At 38.9% G+C, this 24,652-nt stretch overlaps 1 protein-coding gene across 1 annotated transcript in view; it reads left to right on the top strand.

Annotated features, from left to right (window-relative positions):
- Window positions 1-7,354: 7,354 nt before the first annotated feature.
- Window positions 7,355-24,652, top strand: part of FMR1 (fragile X messenger ribonucleoprotein 1) — an 88,646-nt gene continuing 71,348 nt past the window's right edge. Inside the window, 5 exon segments of the mRNA XM_075068865.1 lie at window positions 7,355-7,644; window positions 17,550-17,602; window positions 21,353-21,446; window positions 23,464-23,535; window positions 23,829-23,977. Coding sequence (XP_074924966.1) covers window positions 7,594-7,644; window positions 17,550-17,602; window positions 21,353-21,446; window positions 23,464-23,535; window positions 23,829-23,977 — 419 coding nt within the window. The 5' untranslated portion in view covers window positions 7,355-7,593.

Genomic DNA, 24,652 nt, shown 5'->3' with positions numbered 1-24,652 from the left:
GATTTGGTGCATACAGAGCAACATTTGGAAATCATCTCTGCTTGAGTCTAGTGCCTCCCTGCGGATACTTGGAGATATTTTGGACCCTGTATCTTCCTGTCCATAAGGTTGTGCTACTAGCATGTAATACTGTTGCATGTCCAGGTACTATTGGATAATCATGTCTAAGTGTCTAAGAAGGCTACTTCCCTCCCCCACATTTTTATATGGCCTGGAAACTGGTGGCTTTGTTGCTATAATATAGCCTTAAATTACTACAAAAGACTATATTTGGGACCACATTTCAAATAAACAAAGCATCTGAAATTGGTGCAGAATATAGCAGGTCTCATATCACTTGCTGTATCTTTTCATAGTTGTGGTCAGCAGAAGCACTCCAACTGGAGTCCCCTTAGTATGAAAGAGGGAGCTGCTGGAAGGGATCCTCCTATGAAGAACCCTCAGTTTTGGGACCTGCTATCCACATTGGTCCAAAAATTGCCTAAAGGTGTTGATTTTCAGGGAACATTGCAAAGCTAATCTTTTTACCCAGGGAGCAATGTGATGAGGGCTGGCATTTGTGACTGGGGCAGGGTCTCGTTGTCATTTGGTTTCATGAGGAGAAACTCCTGGTTTTCTTTCTTTGCATTGCATTTTTAACCATGTCAAAGATGACCAAAGCTCTGGATGGGCATTTTTAAAATGAGTTATAAATGTACATAAACAAAAAGCCTGAGATGTCTCATAGTTTTGGATGAGAATGCCACACTTAGGTCTGAGACACTCCGTTTATTAATTCAAACCTGGTTTTAACCACAAGCATTCCTTGTGATTACAATTCTTATTAAAGTAAGAAATGACAGAGAAAAAAGCAGTGGTCTGTTACCTTCTCCTGGAGCATAGGTGGGTCATGATGGAGCTTCATAGGAGAAATCCAACTGCCTCTTACAACCTTCCACATCTTATACACATCCAAATTAGATATTCATTCGCGCTTTTCCAATCACCATTATGTAACTCATACAAGACGTGTGAATTTTGAATGACAATTTTTGCTGTCTTTGCTATATTCACATTAATATTTCTTTTTGATTGGTTTATTACCACTGCTTAGGCACTCATACATATTTTGGCAGGGTCACTTTGACCTGTTTCTCTGCATAGGAAGTTTGTGCCTGTTTTTCTCTAATTGCATCTTGAGATCACATTTTATGTATCTGTTGTCTGCCAGTAACTCCATTCCATGTAATATTCTCCCACTTAGGCACATACAGCACCTATAAACAAGTTTACTTAATAACAAGGTCACTAAGGCAACATTTCACTCAAACTAGACCAAAGCCAGCCTTACTGTCCAAACTTAGGCATTAGACACAATCCTTTAAAAATAAATTGTCTGTGCCAGGCAATAGATCAACCCGAGCAAGAAGAAAAAGGCGTTGGGGGCTATGGCTGTCCCTCAGACAAAAAAGACAGTGTTGTGCCCATCAACTGAGGGAAGGAGTACATCACATCTCAGACAGGATTTAAACCCCAGGTTTAAGAGTTCACTATAGCAGTTAGCATGAGGCCCTACTGTACAGGGTGTGTGGGGGATGTGGTTTTTTTGGGGTGGGGTTTGTTTTTGTTTTTTGAAGGAACATCCAGATTAAAGTGAGTGGTTTTTCTTTTGTTTGTTTGTTTTTTTTTGTTCTTCCTCACCGCAAAACTAGAGCAGAAGATATGTTTGAAGCTTGGAGAAAATAGCACATTGGACACTCGCTGCGTTCCATGTTGTTGCCAAAGCCACTAAGAAGGAACTGAGAGAGAGTCATGGCCACCTTACCCTTCGTGCCTTTGCATTGGAGCATGAATCAGCATAAGACACGTGTGCAACCCCCATGGCTACTGTTGTTGTTTTTTTAAATCTGATATTGCGTGCATGAGATAAGTGCACGTCGACAGTGGGTTCTACTCTGGCCTTTATGGGAAGAACCCACAGTATTTTCTAAACCTAAATCTATTTACATGTCATTTTCCATGTACTGGTCCTTTTGTTAAGTTTTCCTGGAAGAGAATGATCATTACCATGAACTTTATTTCTCTATTTCTAATTTTACAAATATTTTTTATATTTGAGATACTATTGAATAGTTCTGCTTTAGGTGAGAGATAGTAACTTGTCCGCTGGACAAACACTTTAAAATTCAACTATCAACATTGGCTTTTCAGAATGACAACAGAGAGGGTAATATTACATCTTCCATCTTTACCCTGGATCCATGAAAAAGTCTCTTCATACAGACCACAGTGTAAGAATGTTGGGAAAGGTGCAGAGTCTGAAGATAAATAGCATTTTAGCTCATCCCCAACCTAGGGCAAGGTTAAAGAGAAACTTTTCTCACAGACTTTACATACTAAAGAACTCCTTTTGAGATTACACTACTGAACAAGAATTACTTTAGAGGTTCCTTAAAACAGGTGTCTTTTATATCATTCCTGCTGACGAGAACAAGGTAGTCCAAATGTACTGTGCCAGAAAATAATATAGAACTTATTCCTAAAAGGCGTGGGAACCCTCCTATGAGCACTGTCAGATCCACAGATTAAGCCCATAATCTGGAATAGGTAGATGAGTTGGAAAACTGCCAAAGGCTATGGAAGAATTCAGAAAGCAAAGGGGTCCTATAGTGTATTTTAATTAATTAAATATTACCATTTCTTTAGTCTGTGGATATATTTTACTTAAAACATTGCACACAATATACTTCACCTACAGAAGTCAAGGGAGGAGCACTTTACACAACTATTGTAAAAGATCTATTTTGATAGTCCCTAGCCATTTTAATGGGTATGTTTCAGAAGGGTCAATAAACAGCAGTCTTCTTTTAAAAGGTGGTTTTGATAAAGTGCTAATCTATGGTGACCACTACATTTTAAAAAAATGACAAAGTAGAGACAGTTCAAAGAGAGCAACAAAAATGTTTATTTGGACAAATAAGATCCATGAGGGAAGGCTAAGAGATGTCATCTGAAGAAAACAAGACTAAAATAACTGTTGGGTTTATAAAAAGGGTAGGGATTACATATTTTCACTAGTTAATGGTAACAGAATAAGAAGTGATGAATTTTAGTGTGTTAGGGAAGAAGATAAATAATATGGCAAGGTTCCAGCTCAAGGAATGTTGTGAAATTCTCATTTTTGGGTGATGGTCAGAGCCAAATTGTACATTTATTTATTCTGCATTCTTTAGAAACAATAAAATCAATACCTCCATGGTAAAGAGAGACTAATAAATTATGGCTAGCAGGGTCAGCATTGTTCTAAATCTGGGTGTCAAACCCCTAGCTCAACCTAGCCTACTTGAGGTATTTACATGGCCTATGTGACACAAACAGCTTATACAGAATCTAAATGAGTTTTTAAAATTGGTTTCTAGCTTCATGAACCAAGTGTAACCAAATACACTTTTCTTTGAGTTCATAGCCTGAAACAATGAATCAGAGATGTGAACTCAGAGGAAGGAATTATTAAGCATTGGCAATGCAATAGGTTCTACATAAGAGACCATCCCTCCCACAGTTACAAACCATTTGTTTATGAAACCAGCTATTTTGGAGTCAATAATTGTGTTTCCCTCTGTGCTCTAGAATCAGACAGTTTGGGATCCAAATGGCTGTCTCTGTCCTTTCTTATAAGGAACATGAGTATCTGTCAACGAGGCATGTGTAATCATTTTTATGGTGTGATTCAGATTAAGACACATTTGTTTAACAGGATTCTGCAGGGCAGAAACACAAACTGTGTTAAACTAAACCATAGCTGACAGCTGCTTTCAAAAATCATTGTGACTAACATGGTTTGGGTTTGTTTGTTTTTTTTAAAAATACAAGGTGGCCTAAAAGACACAGGAAAGCTTTGATGTGATTTCTATATTAAATTCTTCTTTCCTTTGTGCTTGCACTTGGCACCAGAAGAATCTCTGAAAAGATTACCTACATTTATCTCCTCTTGTTTGCTTCACACGTCCTTTAAGTAATTGTTTGATTATATCAAGTCTTCCTTTGCTGCTAGCACTTGTTCCCCCTTAGACTGCAATCAGTGAGAATCCCTCTCCCAAGTCTTTCAGAAATAAAAATTTTATTAAGATATTTAAAAAAAAGTGAACGGTACAGAGTTTAAGCATAGAAATTTCTGGTTATCAGGGAATAACATACAGATTATCGAGTGTGCAAAGTTTGGTTTAAGATCCATTGGCATAAGGAATACATAATCTGCAATATCCCCGATTGGAGGTAAAAGGTTGATGGGTCAAAGTACAGACACTGATATATGAGGGTATGAAGTTCATAAAGTGGCTATGTTTGAGTGTGGAGTATAATGAGTGGCTATGATGATGAGGATGGCCCTCATTTGATGATGACCCTCATTTGGTGAGTTTTAATGTTCAGGGAGTTTATGATTCCAGTTCATATGATCCAACGGAGAAAGTCTCTTGGTCCCTTTCTCGTAGTCCAAGAACGATGTCCCTCTGGCTCATGTCTCCTGGTACTGTCGGTGGCTGGTGATGTGCTCGATGTAGATGTCCCTGGACCATCAGATGGTGTCTGAGACAATAAGGCGCTGCAACACACGCTTGTTGCACGGGTCCCAGGCGCCCAGGGCTCTGACGATCAGGAAGTCCAACTGCACCTCGTAATCCTTCACTCTCAGGGTGTTGGCCAGGGGCGTACGTTTCCAGCTCACGAGCTTGGGCTTCGTGAAATGCCGGGGTCCTGTTCTCACAGGAGACCATGACGTCAATGAGGATGATCTTTTTCTTGGTCTCGTCGGTGACGACGATGTCAGGTCATAGCTGGCTGTCGGTACCAGGGAGGGCGCAGTTCATGGAGATCTCCCCCAGGCAAAGTGCAATGGCTTTCATGAGGCAGTTCTGAATGGCGTTGTGGAGTAGCTGGCAGGCTCTGGAGTGGGGTTTGCAGCTGCACAGGACATGGGGCAGGGTCTCGTTGGAGTAGCCGCACTTCCTGCAACTTCCTAATACCTGTGATAGGATGTCCTTGCACCTAAAGGCTTATACCAGGGGTGGTCAATTTGTGGCTCTGGAGCCACATGTGGCTCTTCAGAAGTTAATATGCATCGCCTTGTATGGGCATTGTTTAATATTAACCACCATCCCCTGCCTGCATGCTACACAGTATATATATACACAGAAATTTGTAAACACTCATGGAAGTGTTGTGTTCAAGAATGGGCTGGTTAAGATGAGACAATGGGTGAAATCCTGGACCTACAATGTAACAAGACTATCACAGTGCTTACACACATGCAACCTTACTGTTGGCATTTCCTAACTTTTGAGTGCTTTAAATTGTAATCTTAATGTGCTTTTACTGTTGTTTTATATAATCTATTTATCGTTCACCTATATTGCTATGTTATCTGGAGGCTAATATTAATAGCTCTGATTTAATAATCCTTAAAAGCCTATTTTTTTAAATACTAGATCCTTGTTACTATGATGGCCAAATTGCAAGCAAGCGCCTTGCCCAACCTGCTCTAAAACTAAGCCCAGAAGCTATGAATTGCTGAAAAAACCAAATTATTCCCTCTCTGGCTGCTGGTTCTCCCTTCTCCCCTGGATATCTGTGTATGGAGTGTCTCATTTAATATTTATAAATCAAATTTCAGGCCCTATTGTGCATGCAGATCCAGAGTACAGTAGCACCTCAGTTACAAACACTCGGGAATGGAGGTTGTTCATAACTAACTCTGAATAAAACATTAGGGTTGTTCTTTCAAAAGTTTTCAATTGAACATTGGCTTAACACAGCTTTGAAACTTTACTATACAGAATGAAAATGTTGCTTTTAATCATCTTAATTTAAATGAAAAAGACACAGAAAGTTTCCTTAGTCAAAAAAAATTAAATTTTCTCTTTCGTTAGTAGCTTACATTTAACACAGTGCTGTAGTGTATATCCCCCTTTTTTTTTGGTCTCTGCTGCCTGATTCTGTACTTTCAGTTCTAAATTAGGTGTGTGGTTGACAGATCAGTTCGAAACTCTGGTGTTCATAACTCTGAGGTTCTATTGTACATAATTTAAACAGCACACCCTACGCTTTTAAATAAATCCTACAGCTTGTAGGAGGTAAAAAAAATCAGATATAGCAGTAAGACAAGAAAAGACAGTATTTCTGTAACTCTCAAAGGAAGCAACTGAATCAAAAGGAACATTTGCAAAACATGAGATTTGTGTACTATCAAGACTGATTGTCTTGATGTAGGATTACTGAACAGCACCAAGAACATATACCATAACTTACAAAGATTCCTCCAGACATCTGTGTCCAGTCAAGCTCTGTGGAAGCAATAGATATCATTTCACTGTATGCCTACATTTTTACATACTACTTTGGGATGCAGTTTGTATTAAACATATGTATTGGTTGTATTGCATGGTGTTTTCAACTAATGTCCAAGCAAAAAGAGAGTGGAAATTACTTAATACCACTAACACTTTGTTCCACAACAATGCCACCTGTATGTACCCTGAAAAATCTCTTGCAGATTAGATCTGCCGAACATTTAACACATCCCAGAAGGGGAAACAGCTAATGAGAAATGGCAGAGACCAGACTCAAGGTACCCCTCCATTCACCCTCAGCATGAGGAACTGAGATGGGGTCAGACCCCCACCAGGAGTAAAGGGCCTTCTTACCAGCACCTGCAAGGTTTTAATTCAGGCCAAACAGGAAGTGCGAAACCCTTTATTAGTCAAGGCGTCTGAGGTGCTGCAAAGGGCCGTCTCCTAGCCCCGGGCTCCCCGGCACAGAAAACTCCGCTTCACCAGCCGTGCGGCTCCACAGGCTGCATCCCAGTGAAGCCTCCTTTCTCAGCCGGCGTCTCCCACAGGCCGTCCCCTCCCCCCGGGCCGCCGCATCCCCATCCGCCCGCCCCACCCTTCCCCCCTGCGCCCCACCGTCACCTCTCTGGACAAGGCCTGCCCCCTTCCGTCCCCTCCACGAGCCCTACTATCCCCCCCGCCCCTATCCTTGGAGGCAAGGCCTCCCCGGAGCGTAGGGCCGGTCACCGAGCCAAAGGGCTCCTTTGAAAGCCATGGTAACCCGCGCCTTGCCGGGTCACAGGGCCTCCTCCACGGGCGTTCCCATTGGTCGCGCGCACGTGAATGGCGTGCTGCCATTGGATGGCGATGCAGTCGCTCAGAAAGCGGCCGGGCCGCCGTAGCGCCGTGAGGTTAGGTTGCGTGCCGCCGCTAGCGCGGCTGTATGTGTGTGAGGGCGGGGTGCAGCCGGCTGGCCGTTAGGTGGCCGCGAGCGGGGTGTGCTCGCGCGAGTTAATTCCCCGCCCCTCCTCCCCCCGTCGGAGCCCGTCACGTGATGCGGGTTTAATGTTTACATTCTAAGCGGGCGGCCCTCTCCCCTCTTCCCCGCGCGCCGCCGGGTGGTGACCGTTTCGCTTTCATTTCCGGGCAGCCGCGAGCGCGGAACGGAGCCGACGAGCCCCCGCCCCCACCCGTCCGGTTACGGAACGAACCGAGGCTCCCCTCCCCGCGACAGAGAGAGAGGCGGTGCCGGGCCTGGGCATCCCGCACCGAGCCGCCGCGGCACAACATGGAGGAGCTGGTGGTGGAGGTGCGGGGCTCCAATGGGGCCTTCTACAAGGTACCACGCGCCCGCGCCGGGCCTCGGGGGAGGGGGCGCGGGGGGGCCTTGGGCAGGAGGCGGTGGCTCCTCCCGCCTATGAGGGAAGGAGAGAGGCCTGGGCTAGACGGCGGCCTGGGAAATCCGGTTCCTCCCGCCCCGTACCTGAGGGGAGGGAGCGGAGCGGGGCGGGGGACGAATGAGGGAGGCCGCCTTGGACAGAGGGAGCTCGGGGGCCCGGAGACTTCGGGCCTATGAGACCTTCGCCCTGCGGGGGCAGGAAGGCCTGGGCTCGCCGCTCCCGGTATGCGAGGGAAGATGCAGAGGGCACGGTGGGGACCAGCGGCTGAGTAGAGCCTCAGCGCGGGGGCCCTTGCATTGCACCCCGGCGAGCCCCTGCCGGGCGGGGCCCCCGGAAGCTCGTTAACCAGGCAGTCGGGATGCAACGCCACCCCCAGGGGTGCTGTTAACGCTGCGGTCGGGGATGCCTCCACCGACGTGGGTTGGAGCATCACTTGGTCTTCAGGCCTGCCCCGTGTTCCTGGAAACCGTACTGACCATTACGTCTCCTATTGAAAATGTGGGTTAGCCTATTGGATGTATAGGTGGTGCCGTGTGTGCATTGGTGGTGGGAAGAGCCTTCGCTGAGGGAGAACACACACTGCCAGTTATTCCTGTTTACTGTTACAGCCGCTAGTACTGCCACTGTTGTTACATGAAATGAAGAGCATTGGTCAGTCATCATTTGGGTTGTAATGGTCTGTGATCCAGAAGATTTAAACAACAAAAAACCATTAGTAAAAACACTGGGTTTGGGCCTACTCCCATTGGTGTCAGCTATAGTGGATTTGGGCCCTTTTGTCAAAATACAGTTAACCATAGTGGGTCTGATCTGTTCCTGCAAGGTGCTGAGCGCTCCATTCATGTGGATGTTGAACGTTCTTAGTGCCTTCAAGAATTGAATACCACTAGTATTCAGCAGTGCCCTGTGTTTGGAGATGAATAGAACTGAATAGTTCATCACATATTATAGCATGAAAGAAGTAGAAAGGAGGATCAAGGACCTAGATAATATTGAGTTCTAGTGGTCTAAAATGACGCCAATATATACAGGGTTTTAAAAGTTCATTATGTTTAAAATCTTTGTTTTTTTTTCATTAAAATATCTGGAGGGGGATGTTTTAATATTTGGTGCCATCTCATGTGTTTTTATATTAAGAAGAAAATATGAGTGCTAAATAGCGCATTTGTTGGGTTTGCAGTGTTCCAGTTGAAATCCCAGATCGGTATTTAGGTACCAGGAAATAAAATATTGAACACTCACAAAAGTCACTTTTTTTTCCTTTTCTTTTTCTTTTCTTTATGGAGTTGATGATGATTGTTCAAAAGATAACTAAAATATGAAGTATGGATTTTAGGAATTAAAGATGTAGGGTTTTTAAATGACTGTAGTTTTGTAGCTAGTTGTGCACCAGTAATCAAATACATTATATACAGTATGCAGGCTTTGTAGAGTGAGGTCATTTAAAACATATATTTTCTCTGGTTAATAACTTATTAAAAGTATATACTGCTGTGACAAGATTACTGAGAAGATATAAAACCAATTTCATGTACTTTATTTGAATGAGATCAGTGCAGAAAGTTCTCAGTTTGAGAAATATTGTAAATTTCATGATCCCTTCAATTTTTTATTTGTTTTGCACTAGACAAATAAAATAAAATGTACTGGGTTACTTGATCATCTGAGATATATATATTATTTTTTACTCACATTTCTGGTCCCAGAACAAGTTAGGTGTATGATAAATGGAAGGTTTTGTTGGCTCCTGAGTTACTATGTTCCATAAACTCAGAGTTTGTTTACTAAATGTGAACATCATTTAGTACATCCAGATTATTTTACAAACATTTCTCGGAACAGAAAATTATATTTTTCTTATATTTTAGAATTCATATAAACTCATTTTAGAGAATAGGAAGAGTAAATAAGCGCGGTTTAAAATGGCAAGCAAAATGATCAGCTCTGACCCAAAGGTTACTTAGAGGAAACAATACATACATTATAAATGTAGAAACCAGTTCTTAAATAGAAAGTTATTCTCAAATGTTTAAGGATTAGTATTTAACAGAAAAGTCATAGTTTATCCAATCTAGTTACCATATTATATTACCATTATATCTGAGCCTCTTGCACTTATTAATTAATTTTCATGCTGCCTTGTCAGATGTCAGTATTATCCCTATATTACAGATGGGGAAACTGAGGCACTGAATGAAATGGCTTGCCTAACATCATACTAAGTTTGTGCTGGGGACCACGAACAGAGCAGCTTAAACACAAGACTATCCCAATGGGAAAATAAGAAATTTCTTCAAGCAGCATCTTGATGGATCCCTCTAGAGTTATAATATTGTAAAACTGTTCATCATCTCATTTCATTTTATGGTATGTTAATATGTAGTGATCATCCTACAATTAGTACTATAAAACCACCTTAATTCTCTCTGGAAGATGTTTAGCAAAAATACTGTAAATACATTAAATCAGGATACATGCTAATATGTATGGAGTACAAGACAAAGAATAAAGACGCTTACTGGCAGGAGTTAAGGAATGACCGTGTTATTTATGAGTGGCAAAGCTTACAAGAATTATTTAGGTCATCCCAAATGAAGGTCAGTAGTATCATCATACCAGTAATACCAACTATCATAATACTACTTTTATGCCATATATATTAAAATAAAATGTTTTAGTAATATTCTGGAGCGCTTTTAAAAATGTTGGATATTTTTTATTCCTTTTCCAGAAGCCACGGTGGTTTTTAATACTGTAAGACCAGTTGTATTAGTGGAGGGGGAAAAGGGTAACTTGAAATTGGGGAAACTTTTGTTTGTACTGTGTCTATTACAGTGGGGCCTTAGTCTGTTTGGCATCTAATATTTACTTCAGTTTAATGATCTAAAATAGGTTTTATAAATCTTACTGTCACAAACTTAAGGGCAGATACTTAATAGCCTGTCATAGCTAGAAACAAGTACCAAATCACATTTAAAAGGTAGGATTTCTAGCTTTCAAATGGGTAAAGCTCTCTGGCTTGGTTTTTCAGAAGTGATGAGCACTCTGAGTTCTTATTCACATTGCAATGGGAGCTGAGAGTGCCCAGCACATCTGAAATGTAGGATACTTATTTCTAGAGATCCTTGTTGACATGAGATGTTGAACATAGAACAGTTGCTGGTCCCAAATCTAATATTGTCACTCAATTGTGGGTGGTTGTTCCATGTTTGAGGATAGAAAGTGTTTTTTACACTACATTGTGTGTATATTTCTTTTTCAGTTGCTGTTTTAAGGCTGTTCAGAGGTTTGTAGCCGGAGAAGAGCCTGACCCAAAACCTCAGATTTTGAAAATCTATGAACTTTAGACATATTTGAAATCAGCCTGACTTTTGCGGCTTCAACCTGAATCTCTTTGGAAAGTTAAAAATGTTAAGTGCTGGCTGATATGGCAGTAAGGGGCATAGTACATGTAAAATAGTTAAAGATGCAAGATAAATGCATTTCATCACAAGGGACATCACTAATATGTGTGCTGTACAGTGTTTTATTTTCAGAGGGGAATATTTAAGTACACGTACAGTTTTTGAATGGTATGTGTTTCAGTGTGGGGTGTCATGGTACAAAATTTACTTCTAATGGAAAATTTATACTAGGAAGCAAATTAATAAGCGGGTTTAACCCACTTGTTCTATAGCCTCATATACATAATAATTGGTGATGTTTTAATGTCCTTCCCTCTAAACATTTATTCCCTGTCAACATACTTTAAGAAGTAAAAATTGCAGTTGAGAACAGTGACAGTTTTAGAAAATTGTGTTCGTTTCAGTTACATAGGGAAAATATAAAGGATGCTGATAATATAACTATAGTTAACTTTTCTACAGTATATTAGAGAACTGATTTTAGTATAATATCTTAGTACTTTATATTTTCAAAGAGTCATACAAATATTAATGCTCTCTAACACCTCCTCAAGGTAAGTAGATAATTTTTATTATCCTAATCTTGTGGATAGGATAAATGACTGTTTGAAGGCTGCTCCCTGAGCTATTGACAGAAATATGATTTAGAACTAAGGAGTTCTTGGATTCCAGCTCTGTGTTCAATCTTGAAATCCATGATGCCTATCCTTAAGTATTTTTCTGTAATGAATACAAACGGAGTAGAAGGCACAATACAATATACAAAGTAAGACCTTCAATAGTGTACTTGTTTCTGTTTTATTTAATTTTACTGAAAATTACCAGTGTTAGGTCTTTTACTGTGTTTATAATCTTTAAATGCATTATGAAACTATTATCGCTTAATCCCATCTCCCATTATATTAGTCTCACATGTAAAATTGATGCCAACCTAATATGTTGATTAAAACTGGCTAACTTTTTCTCCTGAAGTAGGTGTGTCTTTGGGACTTCTTTTGCAGGGACCAAAGAGGTCACTTAAAAAAACACTTAGGATGTATTGTGAGCATATTCAATTATTTTAATTAGATAAGAAAATGTTATATGCAGCTGTTTAATTGGATCAATCCTATGCCAGTGGGGTTGGAATATACTGACTGCTTTTCCTGAAAGACACTCCACTTCTTCCATTATCTCTTGCTGTTGATATACTATTGGCATCCTATCAGTCTGTAATGTGGATCCGTTTTTGACCTCTCCATCCACTTCCTGTCTGTGGCCAAATCTTGCCATTTCTTCTTCCATAACGTTATTAAAATCTGCCCCTTTTTTATTTCCCTATGGTTCAGTTGCTTGTCCATTGTCTCAATGACTACAGTTTTTATTTTGGATTTCTGGATATTTAACTTGTCTCCATCCAAACTGGTAATGTTAAAATCATCTTTGTCATTTGTTGTTTTAATCCCATCACATCCTGCAGAATTCCTCCCTGGCTCCCTACTGTAGCTCCTTGTCCCTTCTTTCAAGGTTATATAATTCATCCCCAACAGATATTGCCAACCTTGTCTTGGTTTATGTCAATTCCCATCCCCTCCATCCTTCTAATGGTGCCAGCCTGGACATTCTCTTTGTTTCGTTCCCCTGCTGCTCCTTTGTGACTTTTTGCCATTCTGCTACTCTGTGTGCAATGCCTTTCCCAGGCTAGTTAGTCAAATTAGCTCAGTTTTCTCTTTCTGATTCCTTTGAAGAAAAAACGTACTTCAGCCATCCATGAGCAGCGAGTTAAATGATAAATTTAATCCCACCCCCAACACTTAATTTAGTAGTATGGTCAATATATGCATATGCCATACTGAGTAACTGACCATTTTTCTTACTATAACCTTTGTCTCTTCTCTGCTCTTTCTCTTGGACCCCCTCCCCCCCTTCTGATCTCCAGTTATTACATCTGATTTTATGCTTTAAACTTCTTGGGACAGGTACCATATCTTTAATTGTTCATGTGATGTGCCTAGCATTCTCTTGGGCACTGAAATAATATATTGGTGTTTACAGTAGCATAACATTTACATTTGTAAAATGACTAGTAATGAAATTTAGGCCATACTGTTTGGATCACTGAAAGTAAAGCTTTATTTTACAGAGTTTGTGAATGTTGACATACTTGAGATCTCCAGTAACATCACAATAAGTTGCAGGGACAGGTTTTATTTATTTATTTTATGTATGTTACTAATGTGAAGCACAGGGATTTAAAGTTGTTCAGTTGCCATGATGAAAGTGCACCACATTAAGTTTTTCATGTAGGGAAGAGTGAACGACTTTAGTTATTATGCGCTTTCTGTTTTTGTGCTCTATGGCTCTATAGCAGTAAGGGCAATCCTTTCTGCTTGTGAGTTTCTGGGGGAAAAAAAATTGATACGGCCACTAATGATGATCTAAAAGTTTTTCTCATGCTCTGTTCCTCCCTTCCCTAACTTCTTTCTAAACATCATTCTTGGTGTTATATCTACTCCAACCTTTTATCTTCTCCCTGTTTTCCCTCACCTTTGTCTCCCTCTACCTTTTTGTATATTTCATACTCTACTATCTATCATGCATATTTGCTAAGGCTAGTCTTCCATCCCTCCTTACCCATACAGCTATGAGCCTGAAATATACATATCTCTGCATCTTTATATTCCAGTTTTCCCAATCCATCCCTGCAATTTATTGATCTGTGAACAGTGTGGAAACTCTCTCTACACTGGTCTTGTAAAACCTACCTACTCTATTTTCAGCGGGACTGGATTTTATTAGTTCCTTGCACTAGAATGCATCAGTTTCTATCCTCCATGGCCCGACTGCCACTGAAATTTGGAACTGGACTTAAACTATACATTTTTTTAATATATTTGTACATCAGTACATGTACCCTGTATAGCATACTGCTGTGTTTAAGCTGACATGCATTTTAAGAAACCCTGCTATTCTGTGCTTGGGCAGAGGTTTTATGGTCCCAGCTAAAATATTTTGTCAAGCATTTTTCTCTTTATAAGTTCTATAATACTGAAAATTAAAAAAAAACAAAACAAAACTATCATAACTTAGCTGGAGCTGCTTGTTTATGGTGTGGCAAAACTTCAGTTTTAATTGAATTTATTCTTATGACTTATTCTTTTAAACTAAGTATGACAGGAATTGATTCATACCAATTCGTATAATTCTCAACAGTGCTTGCTGTTGTGCAGGTACACTCAGCATTTAACTTTATATCAGCTTTAGGACTAGGTGCATTTTCCTCTGGACCATCTGATAGAGGAACAGGGGAAGACAGTGATAGACATTACAGAGATGTGGCATCCACACATACTCTTCATGCTTCATTGGTCATCACAGCAAGAGCAGTTGCATCTGGGTATTGCTCTTCATCACTGTTCCTGGCTTAAGCATTCTTGTCTTTGGTGGACGCTTAAGCCATGTTGAAGATTTCCTTTCTGTGGAAAATTTGTATGGTAAGAAAACAGATGAGACTCATAGAAAATAATTGATGCTAAATCCTCTGCACAGTCTGTGTGTCATCTTCAGCCAAGCTAGAAAGGTTCAACAACCTCCTCTTTCTGCTACCACAGACAGTAATTATGGCAGGGGGTTACCATTCAATCTACCTGAACTTCAGACTAATGGCTATGAGAAGGAAGGAAAAAACATCCCTCCAATGGTTATTGTCCTAATCAGTTGCTCATGTGACCTTTACTTTTTCCAAGCAAAACATTTGGTGGATTGTTTTAAGAACACACAACTTGTCTTCAGTTTGACTACCCTTCCCTTTCTAGGGCCATTTGGGCCATTTCCTTATGGGATGTGGGGGATTTAACACATTGTTCTAGCAATTATTGAATTTGGATAGAAGCGCCAGTTACTCTTTCTGCTACCCACCCAACCCTATCCCAGTTCACTCCATGCTATTTCCTGTATTTTTCACGGACCATGTTCAGTGCTTAGAACAGCTTCAGGAATCCTTAAAGATGGTGAAGGCCTCAGCACTGTAAAGGGAAATATTTCTACTCAGTGTTTCTTCATACTAAAAAAGACATACAGTATTCGTCCTATTATGGTTCAAAGAAAACCAAAAAGATTAATTAAGAAGTTCAAGTTCTTCCTGCTGACACTAACATCTGTCATTCTTAATTTTTCCCTCAAGATTATTTTGGGGCTCTTGATTTAAGATGTATATTTTCACAATGTAATCAAATAATTTTGATAAGATGATCTTTGCTTTTGCATAGGTGACTGTTACTAATAGTACATAGACCTGCTCTTTTGCCTTTCTGCAGAATGATAGGTTTATACAAAATGTGTGGTACTAATTGCAGTATACTTCAAATGTCAAGGCATCCATGTCTGTTAATATCTAGATCAGTAGCTGGTTCAGACCTGCACATGTCAAACATTTGAAAATGTGTTCACTGTTTCAGAATGGGGCACATCTGTCCTAATATTGGTCAAGTGTATATCCTTAATTGCTGCAGTCCTGGACTTATCGTACGCAAAGACAGAGGAAAGATGGATATGAGATGTATGCAAAATTTGCAATACTCGCATAGGTGTATGTGAACCTAAAGTTGTTGTCGTCTTAAATAAATACTATTTCTGTACCTATCTCAGATGTATGAGACTCTGAGCTCTGATGTTAGATTTGTTTTCTGTCATGCCGGAGAAAAATATTAATTGTATTTTTGGTATGTGTGAAAAGGGAGGCTTTGTAAGTGATATGGCCCAATTTTATAACCAATATGTGTCCTTTCTGAAGGTATTTCGATATAAATAACATTAATGCTTCCTTTAACGTTAATTGAGTGCTTTAAAGAGTGGGCATGCTGTGAAAGGGGCTCTTTTTCACTTTGCTTTGACCTCAGCTCAAAAGAGATTAGTTCATTGCAGGTTATTGAGCCAGTGTTGAACTTCCTGCTAGAACCATGGTTGTACTCGTGTACACCTGTGGCGCTTCATTTTAGCAGTAGTCGCTCTTGATGATCTTGTTTGATACTTAGGTGCTTCTGTTCTTAAGAAAATACTTGGGAATATTTTCTAAAAGACAAATATTGGAAGAAAAGTGAAGTTACTATGGAATCTGAATTATAAAAGTGTCCCCTCATTTCACCAGAAGTCTCAAAATTGGGAGAAGGTTAAATATTCCATATATTTGGTGTAAATAATCTTTACACCGTCAATGGTCTAGTTCATTTTCATTTTACTGATGTGCTAAAAATACCATCACTGTTAGTAGAACAAACTAGCATAGTCCTTTCATTCATGTCCCTCTTCCCCATCTACGTTCTTGAATACGCATGTGAATGAACTTCTTATATGGACATGTGCAAGCAGAAAACCCATGCTACCTATCATCAATTATCATAGTTTTTCAACACAGTTACATTTATTTATTTCTATTTTAAACACTCGCAAAAGTTCTTTTGTAGGCATTTAGTTAGTGGAAGAATTTTCAAAATTTCTACCCCTCTCCCTTCCACATAACCACGATTATCTGGAGACTCTGAATAATACCACCTTAAGTTTTTATATAACACTTTTCATTGCTACATCTTTAAAGTGCTTTACAAAAGTGATGAGCATCAATATCATAATTTTACAGATGGGGACATGGAATCACTGTGAAGCATGGAAAGTCAGAGAGACTTTCCCATGGTCACCTAGCAAGCAAGTGGTGGAGATGGGAATAGAATCCAGGTTTCCTGAGTCACAGTTCAATAGGCTCATTGAAGTCTTTTCCTTCTTATCCCAAAGGAGAAGCTTAGGGATGAAAAATGTACAGAGCCACCACCTTGGGAGGAAATGGAGGGAAGGATGTAGTGTGTCCCACTTGAATTAATCTAGAAAGGCAATAGGAATGAAGGGATTCTGGCTAAAGCTTGGGTAAATTGGGTATAACTGGATCTTGTTGGTGTTACTGGAACTTGTTTTGGAGTGAGAAGGGAGACTGGGACGGAGTTGAGTACTGGGATATGAGGGTGGGGAATAAAATTTGTTGGGATTTTTGATTTACACCACAGTTCTGCAGTCAGAACTACAGGAAATGTAGAATTTTAGGCAAACCTTATTAACACAACATATTAAGTAACTATACGTAGTGCATTTAACATTCATACATTCTGTTTGTATCACACACTGTTCCTTTTAAGACATGAAAAGAACATAGTGCATGTATGATTTGAGTACTACATAAGCATATCAATGTACTGGTTGGTGCCCATAAACCAGGGGAGTACAAAGATATCAGCAACTTTGTCTCTATATTGCCATCTTCTAGGATAATACTGCAAAATTAGAGAGAGCAGCTGATTTTTAAAACACTTAATTTTTTGAATTTCAGTGGTGTCAGTGGGAAAAAGAAGCTTTAAGATCACAGTATTTTTAAAATATAGACGCTATCCGTAATTCTACTATTTTTTTTCATATAGGCATTTGTAAAGGATGTACATGAAGATTCAATAACAGTTGCATTTGAAAACAAGTGAGTGTACAGTTGCTGTTTTTCACAATGTTTAAATCTAATACTGTGTTTATTTAATGTGTCTAACTTAGTAATACATGAATTATATATCAATGATGAGGTTAACTGTAAAGAAATAAGAAGTGATGGAATGGATAAGACAGAGTGTCTGGGCAAAAATCACACTGGGAAAGATAGCTACTAGAGCCTCCCCTGAGATACTGCTTGGGGTGTGCTACAGACCGCCGGGATCTGATTTGGATATGGATAGAGACCTCTTTAATGTTTTTAATGAAGTAAACACTAATGGGAATTGTGTGATCATGGGAGACTGCCAGAATATAGACTGAGAGGACGCAGTGATAGTAGATATAATAGGGCCTCAGATTTTTCTGGGTATGAGATAGCTGGATGGACTTCTTCACCAAGTAGTTGAAGAACCAACAAGAGGGGCCATTTTAAGATTTGGTTTTGGTGAGTAGTGAGGCTCATAGAAGAAGTGGTGTAGGGACACCTTGGTTCGACGATCATGGCTTAAATTCAGTTCAAACTAGATGGAAGGATAACAAAAATAGATCTGGGACTAGGGTTTTGACGTTCAAAAGGCTAGCCTTAAAGAATTAAGGAAATTAGTTAGGGAAGTGGTTTGGTCTGAAGAACTTGTGGATCTGAAATGCGGAGGAGGCTGGATACTTTAAGTCAAAGCTGCAGGAAACATCAAAGCCTGCATCCCAAAGGGGGAAAAAATCATAGGCAGGACTATATACAAGCTGATGAGTGCAGCATCTCAGAGATGGTGATTAAGAAAATAAGCAGTAAAGCTACAATGGAAGTGGGGACAGATGTGGTGGGATTGCAGGAAAGTTCTACCTTAGTGAGGTTCAGAACAGGTGTTAGCGGATAGAGGAAGAAAGGCCCAAAAGCCTACGGAGAGTGACCTTGCCAAAAGGCATTAGAAACCTTTACATATTGGTTTATTAGCCCATGTTAAATATAGAAGAAACAAAGAAAGAAAGTGGGACCCGTACTAATTACACTGAGCGATGGAATGGAGTGGTTAAAGGATACATTACTGGGATGGCCCTAAATCTAAAATAAATATTAGCCTTATATAAAAGACTGATGGCAAATGGAGAGGAGCTTGGATAATGGTAAGGATGACAAATGGGAATGAGGATATGGAGGTTAGATAGTTACCTACATCTGAGGTAGAACCAACTTGAACAGCTTAATGGGAGGAGAATTGGGGTGGCTCAGATAATCTTCATCCAGATAATTAAAGGAATGGCACTGAAATGTGCATAGCCCATAGCAAAGATTTTTAATGAATCTCGGTCTAACTCAGGGGATTGTTACTGTACGACTGGAAATTTGTAGTACATCTAGTTCCTATTCTTAAGAAAGGGAAAAGAATGATAGCCGAGTAACTATAAGGCTGTTGGGAGCTATTGTTTGACATCTGTAGTATGTTAAGTCTTGAAAATTTTTGAAGAGAGAAATAGTAGGTTAAGGACATTTGAGGTGTAATGGTAAAATGTGATCAAATTTACACAGTGGTTTATCAAAGGTAGTTGTCCAAAACCAACGCTTGAGCTCCTCTTGTGTGGAAGGGTGACGATTTATTTAAACAAGGGAAATGCGTAGATGTAGATCTAATGTTAAGGGCCTATTTCGTTAGGCATTTGACCCGGTTGCCCATGCGGTAATTATTAGTTAAATAGGACCAAAATGGGGATTCGGATATGAAATATTGAAAGTTTGGGGGTAAGGATACTTGTAAAGAGAGAGACATACAACGGTCCTACGAAGGTACTGTGCACAGGTTAATGTGTTAGGTACTGGAAGTTGTATAGAAGTGTTCCTACGTATCGGTTTGGGACCTAGATACTTATTTATCCTTTATACTGACCTTGGCGGAAGGAATTTTCCTCCAGGGCAGATTGGCAGAGGCCCTGGAGGTTTTTCGCCTTCCTCTGCAGCGTGGGGCATGGGTCACTTGCTGGTGGATTCTCTGCAGCTTGAGGTCTTCAAACCACAATTTGAAGACTTCAGTAACTCAGACATAGGTTAGGAGTTGTTATAGAAGTGGATGGGTAGGATTCTGTGGCCTGCTTTGTGCAGGAGGTCAGACTAGATGATCATATTGGTCCCTTCTGACCTTAAAGTCTGTGAGTCTAAGTAAGTGTACAGTTGCTGTTTTTCACAATGTTTAAATCTAATACTGTGTTTATTTAATGTGTCTAACTTAGTAATACATGAATAATACTTTTTTCAGTTCGGGTAAAAAATTGTAAAACATGTAAAATCTGAACGCTTATGCTATAGCTCTTCACAATAAAAATGATAGCATTTTATTTTAAAATTTTACCTAGGAAAGATGTAATAAAATAAGTTTGTTTTGTTCAAGGCAAAGGTAAACATTGCTGTATTACTAATGTTATGTGTTTTGTTTGGATGGCTCAAAAGCAGTTCCATGAATTCAACCAGTATCTCTTGTTAATGAAGATGTTAGACTCACCAAAGTATTACAGAAGATAATCTGAGTTGATTTTAAAATGTAGCATCATCAACAGTGAGGTCTATGGCAGCCCCCTTGCAAGAAATCCATGTGCTACTCACCCCTTTCCATTTTTTTAAGAATACATACACTTAGAGGCATATAAAAGAGAAAATCTTTGTAATATTCTGTATTTATATCTCTGTTGGTTTGTTAATGGAGGAAAACGATGCACACCTCTATAAACCCTCTCTAGCATATATTTGTGGTTGAGGTAACATCACTAAGTCTATGCGGGGACGTTCCTTGCTAGCTTCTGTTAAAAGTGTGGGTGTTATAGGACCCGAGGAAAGAGTGCATTTTGAAGGGAAGTTTTTAACTTGAGTTATACTTACGTCTGAAAAAAGAATTTACATACTCCTCGTTCTTCATAGTATCACTGTTAACTGAAATTAGAGAGAATTCTTTTTCTGTTTGTTTTTACTTTGTTCAATACTCTGTGTATAGGAGAAACAGTAAAATTGACTATAAAGTCATTGAACTTCCCCTATTCATTTGTTTGGTTCTTTCAAATGGCAACAGGGAAGTGAAAAACACAATATTTAAAGATACAGGAAAATGCGATTGAATCTCATGTCAGCTCATTTTAGTTTAACAGAGAAAGTATAAAACTGAAACTTAACTTTTTTTAAAAAAAACATAGCTAGATTTCCAAGCTGTCTTTTTCTTGAAGCTGTTGTGCTTAAATATCCATGTTAGCTTGGTTCTAACATGCATACAGCACATATTCCTTAACTTGATGAAATCTTCAATATTTTACTACACACCTTTAAATGATCAGTGTTATTGATATGTTCTGCTCAATAAAGTTTGAGTTATTTATTAAATTCAAAAATAGAAGAATTTGGAATTTTTTTAGTATAAAAATAGAACTTCTAGGTGTTTGACAGTATTGTAAGCAAAATACTGATTTTTGGGGGGGAATTATTTTGTTGTAAGGAAACAAAAAGATTTTTCTGCTGCCTCCAGACTTCAAGAAGGTCCCTGATACAGTTTTAATACTTCTATTAGTTTTAAGATTCTTAACTACATTTAAAAAACTTTTTCTGCAACATTTCTATAGTAGATTTTGTCAATTTAAATTTCATGAAGTTTTTATGTGAAAATGTATGAAAAGTAAAGATGTGAACTTTACAGGTCGAAAATACTTGTGATCCTTTTAAAAAGAAAGTGAAAGTACATGGGCCTGTCTATCACTGTATTTTTGTTTTCAGCTGGCAGCCAGAGAGACAAATTCCATTCCATGATGTGAGGTTTCCACCACCTGCAGGCTATAATAAAGATATAAATGAAAGTGATGAAGTAGAGGTATGTATTATGTTTTAAACAGTACCTTTTTAGAATATCAGCTAAGTAAGTGGGAATAAGTACAACACTATGCCATCTCATTGATATCAAACATTATAGAAGATAATCTTGAGTCTACTTAAAGAGCTTATTTTGACAGTTGTGAACCACATCCTTGACACATGAGAGATTTATCTGCTACAGTTATTTCCCTGACCTCCCTGGTAATGATAGCAGTTGGCTTACAAACAGTGCTGTAAATTGGATCCTCATGTCTTCATTGATGAAGAAAACTGTGTTAGTATATGTTTAGGTTTGAATCACGTTAGCCAGAACTGTTTCAGATGTTGTATAGACAGGGCCTGTACATATAAAGTAAAACCTCAAGATAAATAAGCAACTTGGTAATATGTACTAAAAAATACACCAGTGCCCATTGATAATAGACCTGCCAACTCGATAGGTTTTCAGACCTTCCTATAGATCTCTGGGGGAAACCCGTCTGCTTGTGATTTAGCTGTCTTCCTCACTTCCCCAGTTGATTGACTGACTGGGAACGCAGAGTTGATTTTTGGGCAGGGTGAGAATTCTGTGACTGACAGGTGAGAATTAACTGATGTGGGACTGGGAGGCACACATTTAATTGACCCAGGGCCAGCTCTTGGATTGCATCATTGACATACAGCTGGGGATAGGCAGATCTGTTGCTGAAGGGGCATGGAACTATTCATTTCAGGGTTTATGGGGAAACTGGAGCCATTTGCACAATTGGGCAGTATTTTGTGGAAATTCATGTAATTGTATGCAAATTAAAACTAGTTTTTGTACAGGATGTTGGCAGTAATGTGATAGATTATGCAGCAGTTCTCAAACTCCATTGCATCTTTTTCTGACAACAAAAATTATTACATGACCTTGGATGGGTGGGTGGGGGCTGGAGCCATGGAGCCCTGCTACCCAGAGTGTGGGGAGGGCAGAGGGAGCCCAAGCCCCACTGCCCCGAGTTGAGGGAGGAGAGGCTGGAGAACTCTGGCTTTGGCTTCAGTCCCAGGCCCCTGCAAGTCTAATGCTGGCCTTGGTGACCCCATTAAAATGGGATTGCAACCCACTTCGGGGTCGCAACCCACAGTTTGAGAACCGTTGGGTTATTGCATGGTATTGTTGAGGGTGGGGGAATTTTCAAAGGCACAAAGAGCAACAATTTGTAGAAGTTGGGTACCTGATTCCAGTTTGTGTTTTGAAGCCAGAGTTATCAATTGGTTGATTAAACATACTATTTCTTCTTCTTTCAATCTTACAGAATTACAATTAAGAAAACATAATAAACAAAAATTAAGGTCACTCTAATATTACCCATCTGACTTCCTTATTTTACAAGTTTAAACTTCTTACTCCTTTCTTAAATGTTGTCTAAATTTAAAAGTTTTGCTGATATGGCAGTATAGCTTATTCTGGTTCAGAGAGCAAAATAAACTATTCCAGCAAAACCACTTTGCTGATAAATCTGTGTCTGAACTAGGGCTTTTGCCGCATATATATGATGTATAAAAAACGATAACATAAAATCATCACATCCCTATTTGACGTTGCTATGCTGGCAAAACTTTTTAGTATAAATTTGGCTTTACTGATGCTATGAGAAAGGTTCAGTATGTCCATGCTGACTATAATATTGTGCACTGGCATGACCCCTAAGTACCTACACGTAATTAAAAGAGAGATGAAAATGAAATATTAGCTGGCCTATAAGTCAGAATTCCTTTGCTTTTTTGAGTAATTCAGGATTGTCCTGACTTTTGCAGATTCATGTAGGCTATAATTTTATATTTGCTGTGGTGTTTAAACCTGGCTCTTTGTCTACATTTTATAGAACCTATATAATTTACTGGTTTGAAAAGCGCTTGCATAGCTGGGACAGATTTAGTGGTAATATCAATCATGACTTGTGTAGAATTTGCATAAAGCATATCACAAGTTTCTTTATTAATATAAAGCAGTTCTCATCCTTCAGTGTTGTACATTATAATTTTTTGTTTAGGTTTATTCCAGAGCAAATGAAAAAGAACCATGTTGCTGGTGGCTGGCTAAAGTGAGAATGATAAAGGGTGAGGTAGGAATATATATACATACACACTTCAATTTTCTTGTATTTCTCTTTTCTTTTGCAACTGTCTGGACATCGGATTTGAAGTTGTTTCTCTTTTTAAATTTATTCTTAAGTAACTATGTAAGCTGTTCCATTAATAGGAAGTTTGATTAGGGGTGTCTTTTTACCTAAAACTAAAAAAGTGTAGTGTTTATTTGCGCAATTGTGAATACTTCACACTCAATTCAGTCATAGCACAATTCTTGTTCTTGTCATTAAACATGTAGCTTGGATGATTTTATTATTTTTTATATCAGTTTTATGTAATAGAATATGCAGCCTGTGATGCTACATACAATGAAATTGTCACAATTGAGCGTTTAAGATCTGTGAATCCCAACAAACCTGCAACAAAAGATACTTTTCACAAGATCAAACTGGAAGTGCCAGAAGATTTAAGGCAAATGTAAGTACAAATCTGTTTGTATACATAATTTATTTTGAAATTTTGCTTGAATATGAGAACTCAGAAAAGAGGGAATTGAAAATTGTCATTAATAGTTTAAACTGTATTTTTCTACATTATCAGATGAAAGTGCAGAAAATGTAGACATTATTAACAATTTAACAATTTGTACCCATTTCAGGAATTAATGTCTGAAGTGGTACTACAAGCCTGCAGAAATAAGGAATTTTTTTTCCTTTTGGGTTTTCATTGTCTTGAACAATATAGAGCCAGACAGATTTTGTATTGATTTTTGTTTCGTTGTTCTACTGTTTTCTATATAAATAGGAAAACAATGAATTTGGTAACAACTGAATGCATCTTATCAAGTTATTTGAAAACTACATGAAAATGCTTACGTTATTTGAACTTGATAAGCAGACTGTATATGACAAGTGTCTATATAAATACATGTTTAATTGCTGAGGAAAATACCATGCTGCATATTAAGTGTAGGTTATTTTAATTGTGAATATATGGATGAAATAATTGGAGACTAATCAGTAATGGCAGAAACTGTCTACTGGTTTGAAATAAGAACAAGTAGTTATGAGACTTCTGGAATACTGACATGAAATTGCCTGAAAATTCTAGAGAATGTAGTTCAGAAACCTTGGTTGAAACTCTGACTTCTTC

The sequence above is a fragment of the Chelonoidis abingdonii genome, chromosome 8 (assembly GCF_003597395.2).
Source record: "Chelonoidis abingdonii isolate Lonesome George chromosome 8, CheloAbing_2.0, whole genome shotgun sequence".
Classification (NCBI taxonomy): domain Eukaryota; kingdom Metazoa; phylum Chordata; order Testudines; family Testudinidae; genus Chelonoidis; species Chelonoidis abingdonii.
Note: the sequence above shows the minus strand (reverse complement) of the source record. Positions and strands in the feature narration are given on the sequence as shown.